The following is a 17,029-nucleotide window of genomic DNA, read 5'->3' as shown; positions in this document are numbered from 1 at the left end:
GCTGTGTCAGCTCCCCTGGAGTGACAAAAAACTACAGAGCAGGGAGCAATTCAGTTGGAGAAGAGCTTCGGTGGGAATGAATCATTGTGTTGTTCTTTGTTACTGGCTGTGGCACAGCCAATTTCCATTTTATTAACCCAAATGAGAGTATAAAGTCAGCCTTTTCGATAGTACTATTTATTGCGAATGTGGAAATGTCATCTAGTTTTGAGCTAAGAGATGAACTGATTAGATAAGTCATATCATTAATTGGAAGACCCTTCCATGACAATTACATGTATCAAAGCCATTCAAGTGAGAAAATGCAGCCTTGAAGTAAAGAGTTTAGTCACTGCTTGAACATACAAGAATATGTGTATTTAGGTATTTTACACCAAGGAAATCTTGTTTACAGAAAAGAGACCTTGTTAATTATCTGATGCAATCAAGTGCTTGCGAAATATAGTCTCTTATTGAAAGTATTCCACTTCTTGATGATTTAGAGACCTTCTTTCAGCTTGGAGTGCTCTCTTTCGTATTCACAACTTGAAGCAGATAGTCCACCATCTGATCAAAAGAGAAGAATATTATTTATAGAACAGTCCTGGAGAAAGTCATTCGCTAAGTTAATAAGCCCGGTACAGATCTGCTCTGTGTGTTCACATAACAAGTGCATTCCCAATAAGCTGTCCAAACTAGCCCTTGCTCTGGGTATTCACACAGCAAACACATTCCTAATAATCTTTCCAAAATAGACCTCATTTGTCTCAGTTAGTGTAATAACCAACTGCCAAAGCATGAGGGAAGTCATCCTCCCAAAGACTTCTGTCTGCTGTCTCATTAGTGTTGAAAAGCCAAGCCACAGAAACAATGTAAAGCTTATTTTCCAAGTTACTTTTACTTAGTGTAAACCGAGTGTCTAACTTGCAGCAGAGTTCCTTTCTGCTCTTTACCTACTTTAACTGTCATTTATTCACAGGCAAGAGCTTAATTTGCCTGCTAATAACTGAAAACAGAAGAAATTAACTGAGGTGCACCACTGTAGGCCTAGTTCTCACTCCCAATCAGTGGATGGGAACACAGAGCTGCACACACAGAGCCAGGGACTCATGTTCAGCACCTCTGCAAGTGTATGCTCAGCCTACAAGGAGCACCCACAGCCCCTTGCTGGTGATCCGGTCCTGGGATGGCTGCTCCATCGTTCATGATGGGGTTCATGATTTCCTGGGTTTTGGTCACATTTCAATGCCTCAGTCCAAAAGGGCATTTCACAGTGAGCAGTAGCCCACTGGAAATACAGTGCCTCACTCCTCCTAGAGCAGTTCCTATTTTGAACTCAAACACAATATGCCTGGAGAAGTATTTAATGCCAGGTACAAGGTTCCTACGTGCACCGCACCATCATCACCAGCTTGCTCCCCTCAGGCAAACAGCTACATCCACCATTCCTGTACACGGGGCCCCTCTGGGAGCTGTGGGACAGCAGCACCTTAAACAAGGGGGATGTCTAACCTGTGCAACACTGAACCCCTCACACCCAGGGAAATCTAGAGTCAAGAGCTACAGAATCCAAATGCTCTTGTATCCCTGTGCGCGCATATGACTGGCATTCACAGGTACCCGCAAATACGGCCTCCTCTATTAAAAATAATAATGATCATTATTTAAATATCTATCATAGCCCTGAAGAAAAGTAAAGCACATTCCTTCCCATCTTCTGATCTTCACCGGGAAGACAGATTTCAAGCAGACACAAAGCTTAACCATCAGGTGCTAGGGTTTTACTTTCTGAAGGCAAAGGAAAACCAATAAAACACATCTATCTGGGCTGCAGAGAATCAGGTATCGGCGTCCAGCAGTAGGAAAGCGCAGGGCACCTACTACTCATACTACTCTCATGGTTATGTTTTACTTCAAGATAGAGACAAAGTAACTGCTGAATGCTGGATATCCAAGGCTCAGTCCTGCAAGTCCTGCTCACACAGAAGACACGGTTTTCAGCAGAAATCTAATCACTGGAGAAATCTGGATATTTAAGGCAATAATCTCATTATTCCATGTACATGTTCAAGGTCTGAGCACAAAAATGTGGCTATTGCTGCAGGGTAAAAGAACACACACTTGGATATGTCTACACTTACCGGGGGTAACTTTCAGCCTTTGAAAGTACGATTCATTACCAAGTACTTTTCAAAGTCAAAATATTTCCCTCTTTCCATAGCATAATGGGATTTGTCTCATCTGATGACAAAGCTGCCCACTGCAGAGCTGAAGATGACACAGTTCCCTCTTTGGATAAGAGTAATCACTGTTACTGCAAGTATCACTGTCATAAAGCCAGAAAGAAACCTATGGATGGCATTTGTATTAGTGGCATGAGAGACTTAAATATCGGCTTTAATTTCTTACCCATATTCAAATCAAACCCCAAATACTGACTTCAGCGCACCAGGATTTCAGGAGGGAGGAATATTAATTATATGATATTGCAGTAGAATATAGGAAGAAAAGAATCTTCCCACCAATGTCTTTAAGGGGCTGTAGTAATCTTTGCGTTCTATTTCAAACCCCTGCAGTTCTGTCACCGTGGCTGTACCTGAGGCATTATAAAGGCAGGAGTTTTCTAGTAAATTCTGCAATTTTGTGTCATTTAGGCCCTGCCTATTTTCTCTAAAGCCTCACTGATACACTTCCAAGTGTGGTTTACAGGATTTTCTGAAAGAATAGGGGTGAGTCTGGTCCAAAGATTTGTTATCTTGTGAAATAGTGCTGGTAAATCCATTAACCTGAGGGAAGAAGAAGACAAGCCAGAGCTGGGAACAGAGGAAACTCCCCAACCCAGATGCTCCGTCCTCTGATGAGCACTCAAGGGTGACAGGCAATGTGATGTGCTGTTATACACAACACACTCTGCCTTCTTCCTGCCTGCTATACTCACACCTGGTTTTCACACCAGCTTATTTTTGCTGGATTAATACACAGCTGGGTGCTGATGTGGCCAAATGAGCATGAGGTGCTGGAAAAGAAGAGAATGGAACAACCGAGTGACTTGAAGGAAATGCAGGCACTAAAATCTGAGTTCACGTCCAGTGGCAAATTAACCCATTAAAATTACAATATATATAATATATATAACCATAGAATCACAGAATGGTTTGGGTTGAAGGCACCTTAAAGCTCATCCAGTTCCAAACCCCCCTGCCATGGGCAGGGACACCTTCCAATAGCCCAGGTAGCTCCAAGCCCCGTCCAGCCTGGTCTTAAACACTGCCAGGGACAGGGCAATCAAGATAATCACTAATCAGTAAAGCAGTGATCGAGAGCAGACTCTTACTTTACTGAATGACTAGTGCACAAGATGCATTTGTGCTGCTTTTCTGGACAACCCACAAGCCAGAGGAAGCTGGTCTGTTACCGTACAATGAAAAGTGAACAATATGGAGTGCTCATACAGGTTTTTCCTTACTTACATTTTTCCAGCTGCTGTTGTCATCTGTGTCCCAGGTATTCCTGGTGTACCAGGGAAGCCCTCCTTTTACAACATGAGCACTTTTATTTTCACTCCTTTCCAGCAGCCGTAGCAAATACTTGGAGATTTCCTCCCACTGCAGGTAGTCTTCCAGCTGCTTCATATTTTCAGGTAATGCTGAAAATGGGGTCTTATTTTCTTCTTCATAAGCATAAGGAAAATCTCCAGTGCTCTTTTTCCCCATTAGATGCCCTGGAACAACAATTACGGTAGCATGAAATTACCCAAGACTGGTATAGATTTGGTTGCTCAAGCATCAGCTGGAAGATGAAACTGATGGATAGCACGGAGGGAATGGCTTAGACAATGTCAAAGCACAACTGGAACTGGAAATGCCACACACAATTTCCCCCGTCTTTTATTCTACATTGCCAGAGAAAAAGTTGCTGAGAAAAGGCAGAGAAACCCAAGCACTGTGCCTGGCGCTAGAGACAGGCACCTGGTAAGATTGCTGGAATAAGAAGTGGGTGGAGACTCATAGAATCAGCTAGGTTGGAAAAGACCTTTAAGAGCGTTGAGTCCAACCGTATGAAGCAGGCTTGAGACATTCCCTGCCTTGACCTGCCATGTGGGAACTGCGGTGTAAAGCTATGTTCCGGTGCCTTTCTAGGAGCTAAACTGGGTGCACTTTTGATATACCGTACTTTATGGCCATCAAACTGAAATCGTAGCTGGCTTTAGTTTGCAAAGGAGGTTACTGGGATGGGGAGGGTGAGAGGCAGCGCTGGAGGAGCCCCCCGCTGAGCGCCCCGGGGCTTCGGCCGGACCAGGGCTTCCCAAGGTGCCGACAGCTCCCTGGGCTGCTTCGGGCTCGGGTTTGGGCTCCTGCATCTCTGAGGAAAGGCAGCGGTAGAAGCATCATCGCCAAATGAACCCGTCAAAGCTGCGTTACCCCGCCAAGCGCGGGGTGCCGGGGCACAGCCTGCCCGGCACGCAGGTTGCCGGCCCTCGGGGAGCGCACAGAGCCCGCCCGCACCGGCGGGTACAGGGAAGCGCCCGTCGGGGACTCGCTCGCCCCGAGCCGTCGGTTCCAGGGCACCGGCGGGAGCCGGGGCTTCTGCCGGCAGCCGTCCCCCGAGCCGACGGCGGGGACAGGGGCGCTCGGTTGGACTCCGGGCGGTCGCAGCCGTGTCCTCCGGAACGAGGCACCTGGAGCCGCCGCGGGAGCGCCGTCGGGCCGGACGGAGACTTACCCACAGCCCAGTGGCTGCCGCGGGGGTAGATCTTGGAGAGCGCGGGGGAGCCGCCGGGCTGCAGGGGAGCCGAGCCGCCCTGTGCCGCCAGCAGCGCCAGCGCCAGCAGCGGCAGAGCTCCGGGCCGCCGCGGGCCGCCGCCGCCCATCCTGCCGCGCCGGGGCCGCCGGTGCCGCCGCTGCGCAGCTCCGGCTCGGTCCGGGTGAAGCGCTGCCGCCGCCGCCGCCCATTTATACGGAGCCGGGACCGGGCGCGAGCGGGGCTCCGGCGCCTGACGCCTCCTGGCGGGGCTGCGGCCGCCCCCCGGCCCCCGCCCCGACGGGGGGGCCCTTCCCTGCGAAGCACCGCGCTGCGCCCGCCCGCAGCCCCGGGACCCGCTCCCAGGCGTCCCGCTCGCGTTCGCCCCGTCCTGCCCCCTCCGCTGCTCCCACGTGTGCCCATCCAGTGCGGGGCTGCAGAGGTCGGGCATGGGGCCGGCAGGAGCGTCCTGCGGCGCTCACTGCAGCGCCCAAACCGGGGCATGGGTTTTAACAAGAGCTTGCAGCGTGCTCCAGCGTTTCTGTAGCGGGAGGGACGGCTGTGAGGCGACCGGGCTCACAGGATAACATCGCCCGAGGCTCACTGGAATAGAGCACCTTGCGCAAAGGGTCTCTTTAGTTTCCACTCTCACATACATTTGCCTTCACGGGTGACGGGGACGTCCCTCACAGATCTACAGGACTGGCTGGTTTTGTTGCACAGAGAACCCGTGAAACTTCCAGCAGTCTAAAGCACCTGGAACCGGTCAGCTTTGTAATAGCGGGTGAAGGGACCTTCATCCTGAAGAGGCAGTGCAGAGGGGAGGGTGGGTGAATCAGTGAAGGAGGCAATGGGCGACAGTAAGAGCCACAAAAAAGTGGAAGCTGAAACACGTACTCAGTAGTTCCACTGAGGTGAAGGTGGAGGTAGCAGAGGGATATGGAGTCCTGATGTGCTGTTTGTCTCGAGGGGAACAGAGGCAGGGATGGAGGCACATGGAATTGGTACACTTTATGTGGTGTCTTGCTCCCTAGGCACCTCGGTGGAGCACACTGTTAACAGAGCCGAGTGCCAGGGGCTTGCCAGATCCTTCAGCTAGCCTTGCCTGGCCGGGACTGAACTACACCCACTGGGAACTACCATGGATGCAAACTAACATGATTACTGGGCAAGTCATCGAGTACAATCGCTTTGGAATTCAATTGTGTATTCTCCTGTACGAGCTAAATTGTTCCCTTGCTTAGTCTCAGCTTATTGCATCTTCTTCGACTGATTAATGTGATTCATTCCTTTATTTTGGTTATTAATTATGCATTCTTGTTTAATGTACAATGGTATTCTGATGCCTCAGTGGCATTCCTCTAGCAGCCTGCAGTGCAGCTACAGACAGCACGTGCTCTGTGCTGAGTGACTGTGATCCAGCACAAAATTGCCACCCGTGGGACATCCTCATTGCTCTTTGCCAGAAACTGGAAATCCAGGAAGCGGTCCAGAATGCTGAGGATGTGCTGGGCTGAGGGATCCCACCGGCACCCAGGGAGATGGGTGCAAAGGTGGGCACAGAAGAGGCTGTCAAGGTTTGGACCATGTGTAGGTTGATGAGCGCCTTGGTCTGTGCTCATCAGGTTATTTGGGTGCTGGGCAAGGACAGCAGGGATGCTCCCAAATAAGCACCCTTCCTCCTTGGCCTCACCACCTTCCTCAGCCCAGCTGAAGATCCAGCTCGCTCTTGGAATACATTTGTGCATCATTATAATTTCTTTCTTTACTTGTTCATAAGGATAAAAAAGGTAATAGGGGTTTATTTAAATAATTATATTTATTAACCCTTCAGAATAATACTCATCTGATAACATACAGAAATAATACAGTGGACCCCCCCACCACCAACAGAAAGAAGAGCCAGATACCATAAACGTACGTTAGGAACTGTGACTCAGTTGAGACAAGCCTTGTTAAAGAGGAAATCTGATCACATCGATCTGTGTTGGAGCACCCAGAAGCAGCACTCTCCATTTTAAAATACCTTTCTACCTTTCATGTATCCTACGGCAAAGTGAACTCTCGTTGTGCTCCGCAGCAGGAAACACGAACGGGTTTTAAATGCTATTACCACAGCGACACTCTTTAATTTGCTTCCTTTACATTTTAGACAGCTCTGAGCGTTCTATCAGCAAGGCAGGGTCCCGGCAAGAGAAAGGGCTAGCTAACAGAAGAATGGTGCGCCTTTCATCACTCCCTTTGTAGGGATCCTGCCGTCGGAGGCAGCTGTAATGGATGTACAGAGCAAACAATGGTTGGAGCGTATCAGCAATGCAATAATAGGGCACAATCACCCAGGAATACTTGGTAAATGTTGGAGGTGCTGAATAGACTTCATCTGCAGCACTTCCCACCTGCAGGGAGGGCAGGCGCCTGCAGACAGCCCCAGAGCTGGCCGCAGCAGCAGCTCCCTGAGGAACTGAAGACATTTTTCCATCAAGAGCTCCCCGCCTTACAGGGGCTGAGCAGTAGGAAACAGGAGACGTGGTTGACGGGGCACAGCCGACGTTTGTGCTGTGTTTCGGAAGTGCCCGGCTCAGGCAGCTTGTTGCTTGGTGCTCGTCAGGGGAAGCACCTCTCAGGACGGGCTCAGGGTGCAGGTTAAGCGCAGGGCTCATGGTGAAGGGTCAGGGCTCTTCTTCCCTGGACAGCCTGAGCTGTTCCAGCAGGACTTCCACACGAGCTGGGGCTGGGACAGTGCAGCCAGTGGCAGGTGACTCATCTGCAATTTGTTGGGTTGCAACTAAATCCATGGAAAATAAGCACTGAAGGAATCTGAAACTACCAGGTTTATTTCCCAAATGACAACTTCCTTCCACATATAGCTGCTGGGTTTATAAATACTGGATTGTGTTGGAGAAAACAGCTGAGGAACCTGTGTGACACAAATCCAGGGGGGAAGCAAAGACAAAACAGCAGGACAATGCGGGCGACGAAGGAAGGACAGGCATCAGCAAACCAAAGGGCTCTCAAGGGACCCTAGACTCCCATCGCAAGAAGCAAAACGGGAAGCAGCAGCCATCCAGCAGCTGGCAGAAGGGGCACTGTCCCTTGGGAGCAAGGAGAGGCCACAGTCCAGCGCCCAGCGCTGGGCTGCCCGCAACTGCTGGAGCCCTGTGCTGGCTGGAAGGTAAGCCAAAGGCTTCAGACATCCCCAGGGCAGAGCCACACTGTGCATCAGGCAAACAGAGCCAGGGTGCTCCACTCCCAGCCCTTCTTGCACTCGGATTGTCCACATATACCTTTAGTTTTATTTCTAGCAAAAGTGCTCATCAGCACCGGGCACTGACGTCCTAATGTGGTTGCAGAAGGAACAAAGCTTTGTCCACAGCAGAGGACAAACACGTGCAAACAGATTCAAAATCCAGGCGATGGCCATGTCCACGTCAGACCTCCACGCACCTACATGTAGACACCGACTACCTATAGCACATGTGTGTGTATATATAGTCTGTGCTGATAGTGTATTCACGCAGATGATAGAGAAGCAGTTAGTTCTCTATACAAAAGCAGGGTACTGGAGCATAAATGATGACAGAAGAGATGGAATATACTTATTTAAGTCAAGCTGCGGAGCAGAGAAGCATATTGAGTTTTTGCCATGTGGGTGGCTTATGCTTTGTTTGCTTTTAGCCCTTAAGATGTTCAAAGAAACATTGGTAAAATCCATGTACACAGAGGAAAACGTCCTTTTCATCACCGTTGCTTACTATCTTGATTAAACAGTGAGAGAAACGAGTTGCTGAACAAGGCTTAAACTGGAGCTCTCCCTCCAGTTACTCCACATACTCACTTTCCCTCTACCAACACAGGCAACAGTTCAGCCTGAGTATGTGGCAGCAGGACTCGGCCACCTCCAGCGCTGCCCTTCCAGAAGGGCAGTGAGGAGCAGAGGGGCACAGCAAGCAGGGGCAGGGCTGCCCTGCGCCCCCAGCCTAACACCAAACACCAAAGTGCTGAGAAGTGCTTTCAAATGCTCCCTCCTTTTCTCCAGGGACACACTGCACAGTATTTCACACCAGTAGCCAAGCCAGCCGCGCTCCCCAGGGGTACTGATGTCTAAAGCAGCGTGTAGGCTGAGGTGAACCAGCTACCACAGCTTCAAGGATCACTGCAGCACTGCCTCCACTTAGGAAGTCAGCAGGTCTGCTTATTAGATCCTTGATGTGCTCTGGCTTCAAAGGGAAGCTGCAGCCTGGAAGCAGAGCAGGCAACTGCAGTAGTTGTATTTATAGAAAAAGGAAAGCATCCAATACAAAGGATCTTAACCCACTTTTTGTCAGTCAGCACCATCTATAACCTGCCAAACCACAGGCACAAGCGCAGTCTGTCCCTCCTTTCTGGGGAGAGAATGTAACACTCTGCTTGAAGCTCAAGGAGCAGCAATATACCTGAATTTAATGTGGGTAAGTTTGGCTGTAACATGTTAAATCGCCTTATAAAAACACACAACATCCCCTTAAAATCGCCTTAGCGGGACGAGCAGAGAGAGCTGGTGATATGCAATTACAAATCGTTATCAAACAGCAACTGCAGTCTCTCTGTTGCAAACACAATTTAACATTTAGCAGACATTAAATCATTCTAGCATCAGAGTGCAATTTACAGCAGAAAGTATTCTCCTGCTACGCACTTGCCCACTGAAGCTCATTTATCATTGCTTATCAGCCCAAGAACTAAAACATTCTGTATGTTACCTGGCAGAAGGAAAGGGTTTATACCAGAGATTCAGGTTCTGGGCAAAGCTTTTGGCACTCCTTTCCTCTCTGACTTCTCCTCTACAGAAATTAATAAGCAGCACTATCTCCCTAGATCATCAGAAATGGAAGTGGGGGCTTGAAGCTGCTCCATGACAGGAATGAAAAGTCAAGAGCAGAATCGAGAACAACCCGATCCAGATGTTGTGAGTGATCTCCACAGGCAGCCAACCAAACTGGCTGGACAAAGCAGCCACCAGCTAGCAAGCTAATGTATTTCTGCATGGAAAGGTACCATCTTTTAGTGCTTTCACTCTTGTTTTTAGTGGTTTCACCATGGTTTTAGCCTAGTTCAGTAAAAGTTACTGGTTCTAACGTTCAAATGGAATTCTTTCTTGCCTTATCACTGGGCACCGCTGAGAAAAGCCGAGCTCCATCTTCTTTACAGCCTTCCCTTGTAGATGGGTAAATTACCTATACGGTTAACCAAGTGAGTGTATATGTGCTGACCAAAGTTGCTTTGGCAGATGCACTAGCAGATCTCTGGGCAAGCAGCCAAACCCATACAAAGCAGGCCTGCACTGACATCCAGCATTATGGAACATGAAGAGCAGCAGATACAGCCACACTGACAACCACATGTGCAGGAAGTTAAAGACAGGGGATATCACACCTGAGAAATACAACCTGCTTTTCTGAGCATGAACCCACATGCTTAGGTGTTTTCCTTGTCTTTTTACTAACCCATATTTCCTCAACAGAATAATAAACTCCCACAATAATGTGTCAAATCTGTCACGGGGGTTCTACCAGAAACCCCCCTCCCAGAGCCAGAGCTGGCTGTGATTGCACTGAGGAGGTGGATTCTGATTTCAGCAATACAGGAGGAGGAGGGAAAGAAACAACATCAATGTCCCCTACTACACATACACCATCTCCAAAACTAAACTCAATTTTCTGAGTTGTGATGGTGCACTTCCAGGAAGGCTGCACTACAGATACCTAAATTATTCTGACATGCCATTTATTACAGCCAATTTTATTTCCACACAATTTGACACAAAATAAGTCATTTTATAATACAGTTTGTCATGAAAATTGCTTACTAGGACACAAAAGGAGTACTTGGAAAAATGCAGCAGTTGTCTGCCTTCAGCAGTAGCTTTACAACAGAAGAGGTGCCATTATTGTATAATAGGATATAGTTTTGTAGAGCTAAGGGATTACAGAAGAAACAACACGCCACTGGAAGAAGCCTCATGCTGTTCCTTATCAAGGCTACAAAAACAAAGCAAGGAAAACAAGTTCTGTTTTGTTGAGGGTAAACCACTGACATTTGAAGAGAAATGAGAGAAAAAGCCAGAATTTCATATAAAACACTGATCAGGCAAGTTTTTAAATGAAAAAGCCACTTTATGTTTAACACTATTCAGGTATCAGATGATAGAAGAGCACAATACAGCCTCAACACTGGAATATGAGTTATGTCATACCCATATTGGTAATATTACTGAAGTGAACTACTCTGCTATTCACCCAGCAATTTACTGGTGTTAACAAAGCCCCATAACATCTTGTTGTTAGGTTTGGTTTATAGCTGGGAACACAAAGGCAGTATGGTTACAGCTACAGAGTCCCTACAAATCAGGCCTCTCAAAATCAGGCCATCAGGTTATGTGTCCCTATAGCACTAAGGAACATGTTTCAAATCCAGGGGAAAAGCCCCAAGTTTCTACACTCAGTTCTTAATCAAAAATACCCCTTGTTGTTTATTGTTGTCAGCCCTACCTGGACAGCTTTCTTCAGGCATCAGTCCGACTAAACTCCCTCAACCCACTTCCCATCCTAACCCCTATGCTGTGTCCTTGCAAGCACTGATCAAAACACTGTGTATGGTCATGAAAAGAGGGATTGAAAGCAATCAGGAAACAAAAATACTTAACAGGAGGGAGAAGGTGGGTTCAGGCACAGCACCACTTCATCGAAACCAGCAGCATCCCAAGGAGTGACACAAGCTGCTTTAGCACATGGCAGGCAAAAGCCTAACTGAAAGCAGCATTTATGTAAGGTAGTAAACATGCCATTACATAATTAACCATCAGACAACAGCTTTTCTCATCAGTTTATTCAGACAAGACAGAAGCTTGCAGTTTTGTATACAGAAATGATCTGAAATATATTAGGTTTTTTCCCTCCTGTATATCTAACTCTGGACTTTTGCAAGAACAAAGTGACCTTTGGTTCAGGATTCACGTTTCAGCAGTACATATGCTCCCATTACAGCCAGCAGAGCGTACTGCAAGAGAAAAGAGGGAATAAAGGTGGTTATCATTTTTCTTACAAAGTGTTCCAAGCATGCCCTGTCCAACACTACACCATCGAGGTCAGTACACCATTATGGAGTTGGGTTCCTACAGGTTTACAGGACTATTTCAATGGGACCATATTCATTACAAACAGCCATCACAACTGCAAACACTTCTGGAATTCCTACAAGCTAAAAGTTTTCAGGTTAGTCCAAATACTAAGTCCCACTGTGTAACAGACAGGCTAAAACAAGCAAGAGCACTCAGCTCGTTTTACATTAGGTACCAAAACACAGAACCACATTTATTAACCTGTTTTTATAGGCAACATTCTTACTATCTTCACTTGCTATTTTAAAGTATCCGAAATGTCTGCATACATACCTTAAATTTCGGATAGTCATTCATTATTATAGTCACCATCCCAACGTAAGGCAAAAACCTGTAATTCACAAAGCAGCTGAATGTAAGATGAACCCTAAAATATTACATGGAAACTTCTCAGTGTTACTCAGTGTTGGTGTAAAACAATCACTCATCCTGCCACTAATGGATGGCTGAATGGGAAACAATTGTTTTTCCCCCCTTAGATAAAAAAATTAATCAAGTTATGCAAGATGTATCTTGGAGATCCACACTGGTGAGAGGAACCAGAGGCAACTTTTCCATGTAAAGTACTTTACTTCCCATTTTCTTTAAGAAATTCAAAGCCCCCCATACCAAACCCACTTTGTACCAACAGTGGAAGTGATTTAAGTTCCACATTTTCTTTCTATTAAGCCATCAGGAACGTTTTCATTACTTACCCTCTTGCTCTTCCAACAACGTCTTTTTTCTCTAACCAGTTCTGACCTTCTTTGTACAAGCCTCTGTCATCGACTTCATTATTATCACCTTTAGTCAGAAATTTGATGTTCCCATTTCCTCTAGAAGGCAAAGAGGTGATAAACTAAATACCACTTAATATAAAAGCCTCAATTAACATCTACAAAGCACAACACAGATAAACAGTGTTATCTAATCTTGTAGCACTTTTCCCTTCCAGCCCTGCTTATTTAACACCATTAAATCATTAACATTACAGACCTTACTGACAGAATTAATAGATTTTAACAAGAAATGCGTTTTAAAAACATTCCTAGATTGTCATTTAATATAGGCAATGACACAATGGACGTGAAAGGGATATTGTCCCTCCAGAGCAAAAGCTGTATGTGCCTATCGGAGAGAAACAACCCCAGCCCTCTGCATTTTCAACAGATCAGAAAGTTAACTCTGAAATGCTGAATGGTCTCTACTAAGAGGCCTTGTCTATTTTAATCTCATTGCACAAATTGTGGAGCAAAATCCCCTGAAGTCATCACACCTTGGAGAATTAACTTAACTCACAAGTTTCATTTGAGGGAGATCCTGGAAGTCTTCCCTCGGGAAGAAAGTGGTATAACAACACAGTGCAATTTGCTTCCAAGTTCTAGACACTTGTTTAATTCTCAGTAATTACACTTATGGCAAAAGAAAGCTTTGTCCTTCCCTTGATGGAAACAGATACTGGAGACCCTCTAAAGCAGCTGCAAAGCTACATCAAAATCAGTATTTTGTCACTAACACTAATACAGTTCTAGTCACTCGCTGAAGCATCAGGCAGACATGCAGGTGATGCATGCAAGACTTTGGTTCAATGCTCCCGTTTAAATAAAATCATTAAGTTATTAATTTTGCTCAAGAAGCTGCTAATTGCAAGGAGTGATATCAAGAAACAAGGAGTTTTCACAAAGACAAATTAGGTATTAAAAAAAGGCAGCTCTTGGATGTACAGATCTGTTACAAAAAGCACTGAAGAACAGATACTTCTCAAAAGATACTTCTCAACACCTTCAGTTCATGGCCAGCACTTCCTGAGGGGCAAGGATGTTTGCACCCTTCACTGTGCAGAATTAGAAGCAGACTCTGCTCCCATACTGCTACTGCTGGCAAAACCAATGGGTACAGCTCGTGTTACTGGACTCCTCTTTGGCACAGGTTTACCTGCTTCAAACCTCTGATGAGGAACAGAACTCAGGGTCTCAAGAAGCGTGCCACAGGACTGGGGACAAAAGTGGATCACACCCTAGAGATGACTTCTGTTCCAGCATGGCCTCACTGCCTTTTGTCATCAAATACCAACAAGTCAGAACACGAGCAAAAGCCGTGGTGAAGGAGAGCACATTTAGAAACAAGGAAAACGCCAAGTTGCATTACTTTTCATGTACTTTGATTACTCTGTGAACTATTGGAATGTCTCTGCCTTCAACTTTAAAAACAACTATTTCACCAGCTCTGATTGGGTCATCGTGGAAATTTGTCAAGAAGAGCAGGTCTCCCCTGTGGAAAGCTGGTTCCATGCTCCCACTACAAGCAGAAAGAGAGAGAGACTTTATAAGCATTATGGAAGAACCACCATGAAAACAAAGTTCATTCTTACAAATAAACTCACAATTTTAACTGAAGTGTGTTGCTACACCCATTCAGTAACACTGCACAGACATTTAGCACAACCCAAGCCTCAGCAAGCCCCAAGCTGAGCCAGCCTATAGAAGGCTTCCTTACTGCCCCAGGGAAGCAATGAGATAACCTGGATTTTCAAAGGTGTCACATATCCACTGCTGCTACAAACTGCAGTGAAAACTAGACTGCAATTACAAAAGCAGCCTAACTCTTACGAAACCAGAGTTAAGAAAAAGGAAGCGTTTGAGAGCTTCTTTAAATAGGTGAGCCTTCAAACTCCAAATCTATCCAAGGGGAAGGGGAGGAGACACAGGACAAAATTCACATTTGGACTTGAACAAAACAAGTCTTTACATTCACTTACCTGAGCACCACGACAATGGGGCTCTCACTTCCAGTAACCACGATCAGCCCTTTCCATATCATAAGGGCAGAAGACACAATCATAGCAAAGTTTAAGACCTGGTAATACAGCTGTATGAAACAAGACAATCGTTTCACAAAGTTACTGTGCTGTAGTTAAAAGCTTAACGCAGGACTTCAACCCATATGCACCGCTGACCCACACGGCAGGCCTGTGGACTTCCATGCTAAAATCACATTCCCACAGAAGCTGGTGGAACAGATGGCTGGAGCGCCAACGCAACCGTGCACACCACACTGCAGCACGAACCCAGCGTGTGCTTCAATCCTGCCTTGCTCTGCCTGGGCGATGCGCCCATGCGCTCCTGCTAGGAGCCAGCGAGCTCGCTAACAAAGGCTTCTCGCACACAGGCCTCGAACACTGCCGGCGATGGGGCAGCCGCAGCTCCTCCGGACACCCTCCGGCAGCCCCGGCCGGCCCCGAAGCTCCAGAACCTCCGAGCGGCCCCCACCTCCCGCCCCGGCCGCTACCTGCCGCTTGTTCATGCGCCGCAGGTCCCCGAAGAGATCCATGGCGGAGCCCCGGGCCGGGCCGCCCGCCGCCGGCGTCCTCCCGGGCGGCTCCTTAGGGCGGAGCGCGGCGGAAGAAGCCTGGGTCCCGAGGCCAACGCGCACCACCGGCCGCAGCCACCGCCGGAACGGAAGAAAGCGAGCCCCGTGCGCCCCGGGAGTTGTAGTCCTCCTCCTGGCCCCGCCCCGCTCTCCCTCGCTGGGCCTTCACGGCACTTGAACTACAATTCCCAGCATGCACCGCAGCGAAGGGTCCTCAGGACAAAGCCCTTCGTCCCTGCCCGCAGGGGTGCCTGACCAGTTTGCCGTTGGAGGGGGCTCCCGGTGGGAGCTGAGAAACCCCCGGCAGGGCGGAATGAGCCAGGCTCGGGCGGGAAGCGACACAACGGCGGCGCCGGCCTCCCTCGCCCTTCATTTGGGTCAGGCGGCTGCCGGCCACCTCTCTCTGGGGCCGTTGCGACGTTCGCGCAGCTCATTGGCCAGCCGAGGCAGCGCGGGAGGCGGAGGGGCAGGAGCGGTGGGTCGGTAGGGGGCGCGGTGCTGAGGGGCAGCGCTGTGAGGGCTGCGATGGCGGCGCGGGCCGTGCCTCAGGGAGCCCGCGGGCGGAGCAGCTCCTTTCCTTGCCGTGCAGAAGGGCGGAGCACAGGAGCTCCGGAGGCCTCTTCCAGCTCTTCGTTTGAATAGCCGTGAAAGTCTGAACCGACCTGCAGCGAAACAGGGACAGGTCACGGCCCAGGGCTGTGGATCTCCTGGGAATGAGATGAACTGGGCTGGGTTTTCACCGAGTCCAGAAGGAGTTCCCGAAGAGTGGGTACGACCAAGGGAGAGCAAAGAGCACGGGAAATGCGACTGAGATAAATGGGACCAAAAAGTTTGCCTGAAGGAGGGTGGAAAAGTGTTTGCTCCAGGCTTTCTGTTAGCAAACAGCCGGGAAAGAGTGCCCAACAGTGCTAGAACTGGCCTTAGGGCGCAGGAGAGCCTGAGAGCTGGGGCTGCTCATCCTGGAGAGAATGTATATCAATACCTGAATAAATAAAGAGCCAGACTCTTCCTGCTGGTGGTCAAAGTACGTGACACAATTTGCCATTATCCCCGTTGGAGCAGATGTAGGATTCACAAGCAGTTACTAAGCCGGAAGGAAAATGCATCAGAGCAAACTCGGAGGTGGCTGAATTCTCTTTGTGTAATGAAGATTGGGATGAAAAAGCTCTGGAACAAAGTTGCCTGTTCTTCAGGAGTGGGATCTGCCACGGGAATGTTTGGTAGGTGCTTGTCCAGTGACAGCTTTTCTGCTGTTCCCCTGGAGCAGCTTTTTCATCCAGGGTGCTTGGACACGGTTTTGGTCTTTAAACAGAGGGTTTCTCCTTTAAAGATTAAAAGTGGTGACCAGGAAGCACATTCAGTGTGAGGGAGCCTTTCACATCACATCCTGTGGGTGACAACCACAGGATCTGGAGCCATGTGTTGGTTGTCATGCACATCTATGACATATGAGTCCAGCAGAGTTTGCAGATGTGTCCGTGTAAGACAGAGAAAAGGAATGATAGAGGTCACAGTTCAGTTTAGCTGTTGGTTACCTCCTGCCCGTAACACAAACGTGAGACTTGTTGCTACAAGAGTCACTCAGGTCTTCGTTTGTTCATTTGCTCCTCCAACAGCAGCCGATTGCCCAGAAAATTGTGCCTTTGGAGCAAAAGAGGCCAAATTCTCACTTGCACCAGAGTAAACCTCAACATCTCGTTGAATACACCACTGACTCATACCAAGGTGCAGCAGAACTGAGTTCAGACCTGCAACTCATAGGCAGTTCTAACCAGCCTGACAATCAAAAGCTTGGTTAAAATGGCT

At 48.1% G+C, this 17,029-nt stretch overlaps 2 protein-coding genes across 2 annotated transcripts; both read right to left on the bottom strand.

The window, feature by feature from the left end:
• Nucleotides 1-169: 169 nt before the first annotated feature.
• On the bottom strand, nucleotides 170-4,916 carry GRP (gastrin releasing peptide). Its single transcript, XM_062629361.1, has 3 exons — nucleotides 4,702-4,916; nucleotides 3,450-3,700; nucleotides 170-546 (listed from the first exon to the last, which is right to left on the bottom strand). The coding sequence occupies exons 1-3, from the start codon at nucleotides 4,847-4,849 to the stop codon at nucleotides 493-495; spliced, it is 453 nt and encodes a 150-aa protein (XP_062485345.1). The 5' UTR covers nucleotides 4,850-4,916; the 3' UTR covers nucleotides 170-492.
• A 6,652-nt stretch (nucleotides 4,917-11,568) lies between these two features.
• SEC11C (SEC11 homolog C, signal peptidase complex subunit) lies at nucleotides 11,569-15,418 on the bottom strand. Its single transcript, XM_062629356.1, is given in 6 exon segments — nucleotides 11,569-11,754; nucleotides 12,149-12,206; nucleotides 12,571-12,690; nucleotides 14,003-14,152; nucleotides 14,613-14,722; nucleotides 15,143-15,418. Coding segments are annotated over 6 exon segments (768 nt in total). The 3' UTR covers nucleotides 11,569-11,700.
• Nucleotides 15,419-17,029: the final 1,611 nt, after the last annotated feature.

This window comes from Pezoporus occidentalis, unplaced genomic scaffold (genome assembly GCF_034315485.1).
Source record: "Pezoporus occidentalis ecotype Australia unplaced genomic scaffold, CSIRO_AGI_Poc_V1 ctg330, whole genome shotgun sequence".
NCBI classification, from domain to species: Eukaryota; Metazoa; Chordata; class Aves; order Psittaciformes; family Psittacidae; genus Pezoporus; species Pezoporus occidentalis.
The sequence above is the reverse complement of the archived record's forward strand: the minus strand, read 5'-3'. Positions and strand labels throughout refer to the sequence as shown.

What these genes read in the sequence shown, in the direction of transcription:
- GRP (XM_062629361.1), bottom strand. Translation starts at nt 4,849, where the DNA reads ATGGGCGGCGGCGGCCCGCGGCGGCCCGGAGCTCTGCCGCTGCTGGCG. An exon ending in CGGCAGCCACTGGGCTGTGG is followed by an intron (nt 3,701 to 4,701) that starts GTAAGTCTCCGT and finishes TTGTTGTTCCAG; the next exon opens with GGCATCTAATGGGGAAAAAG. An exon ending in ACAACAGCAGCTGGAAAAAT is followed by an intron (nt 547 to 3,449) that starts GTAAGTAAGGAA and finishes TCTTTTGATCAG; the next exon opens with ATGGTGGACTATCTGCTTCA.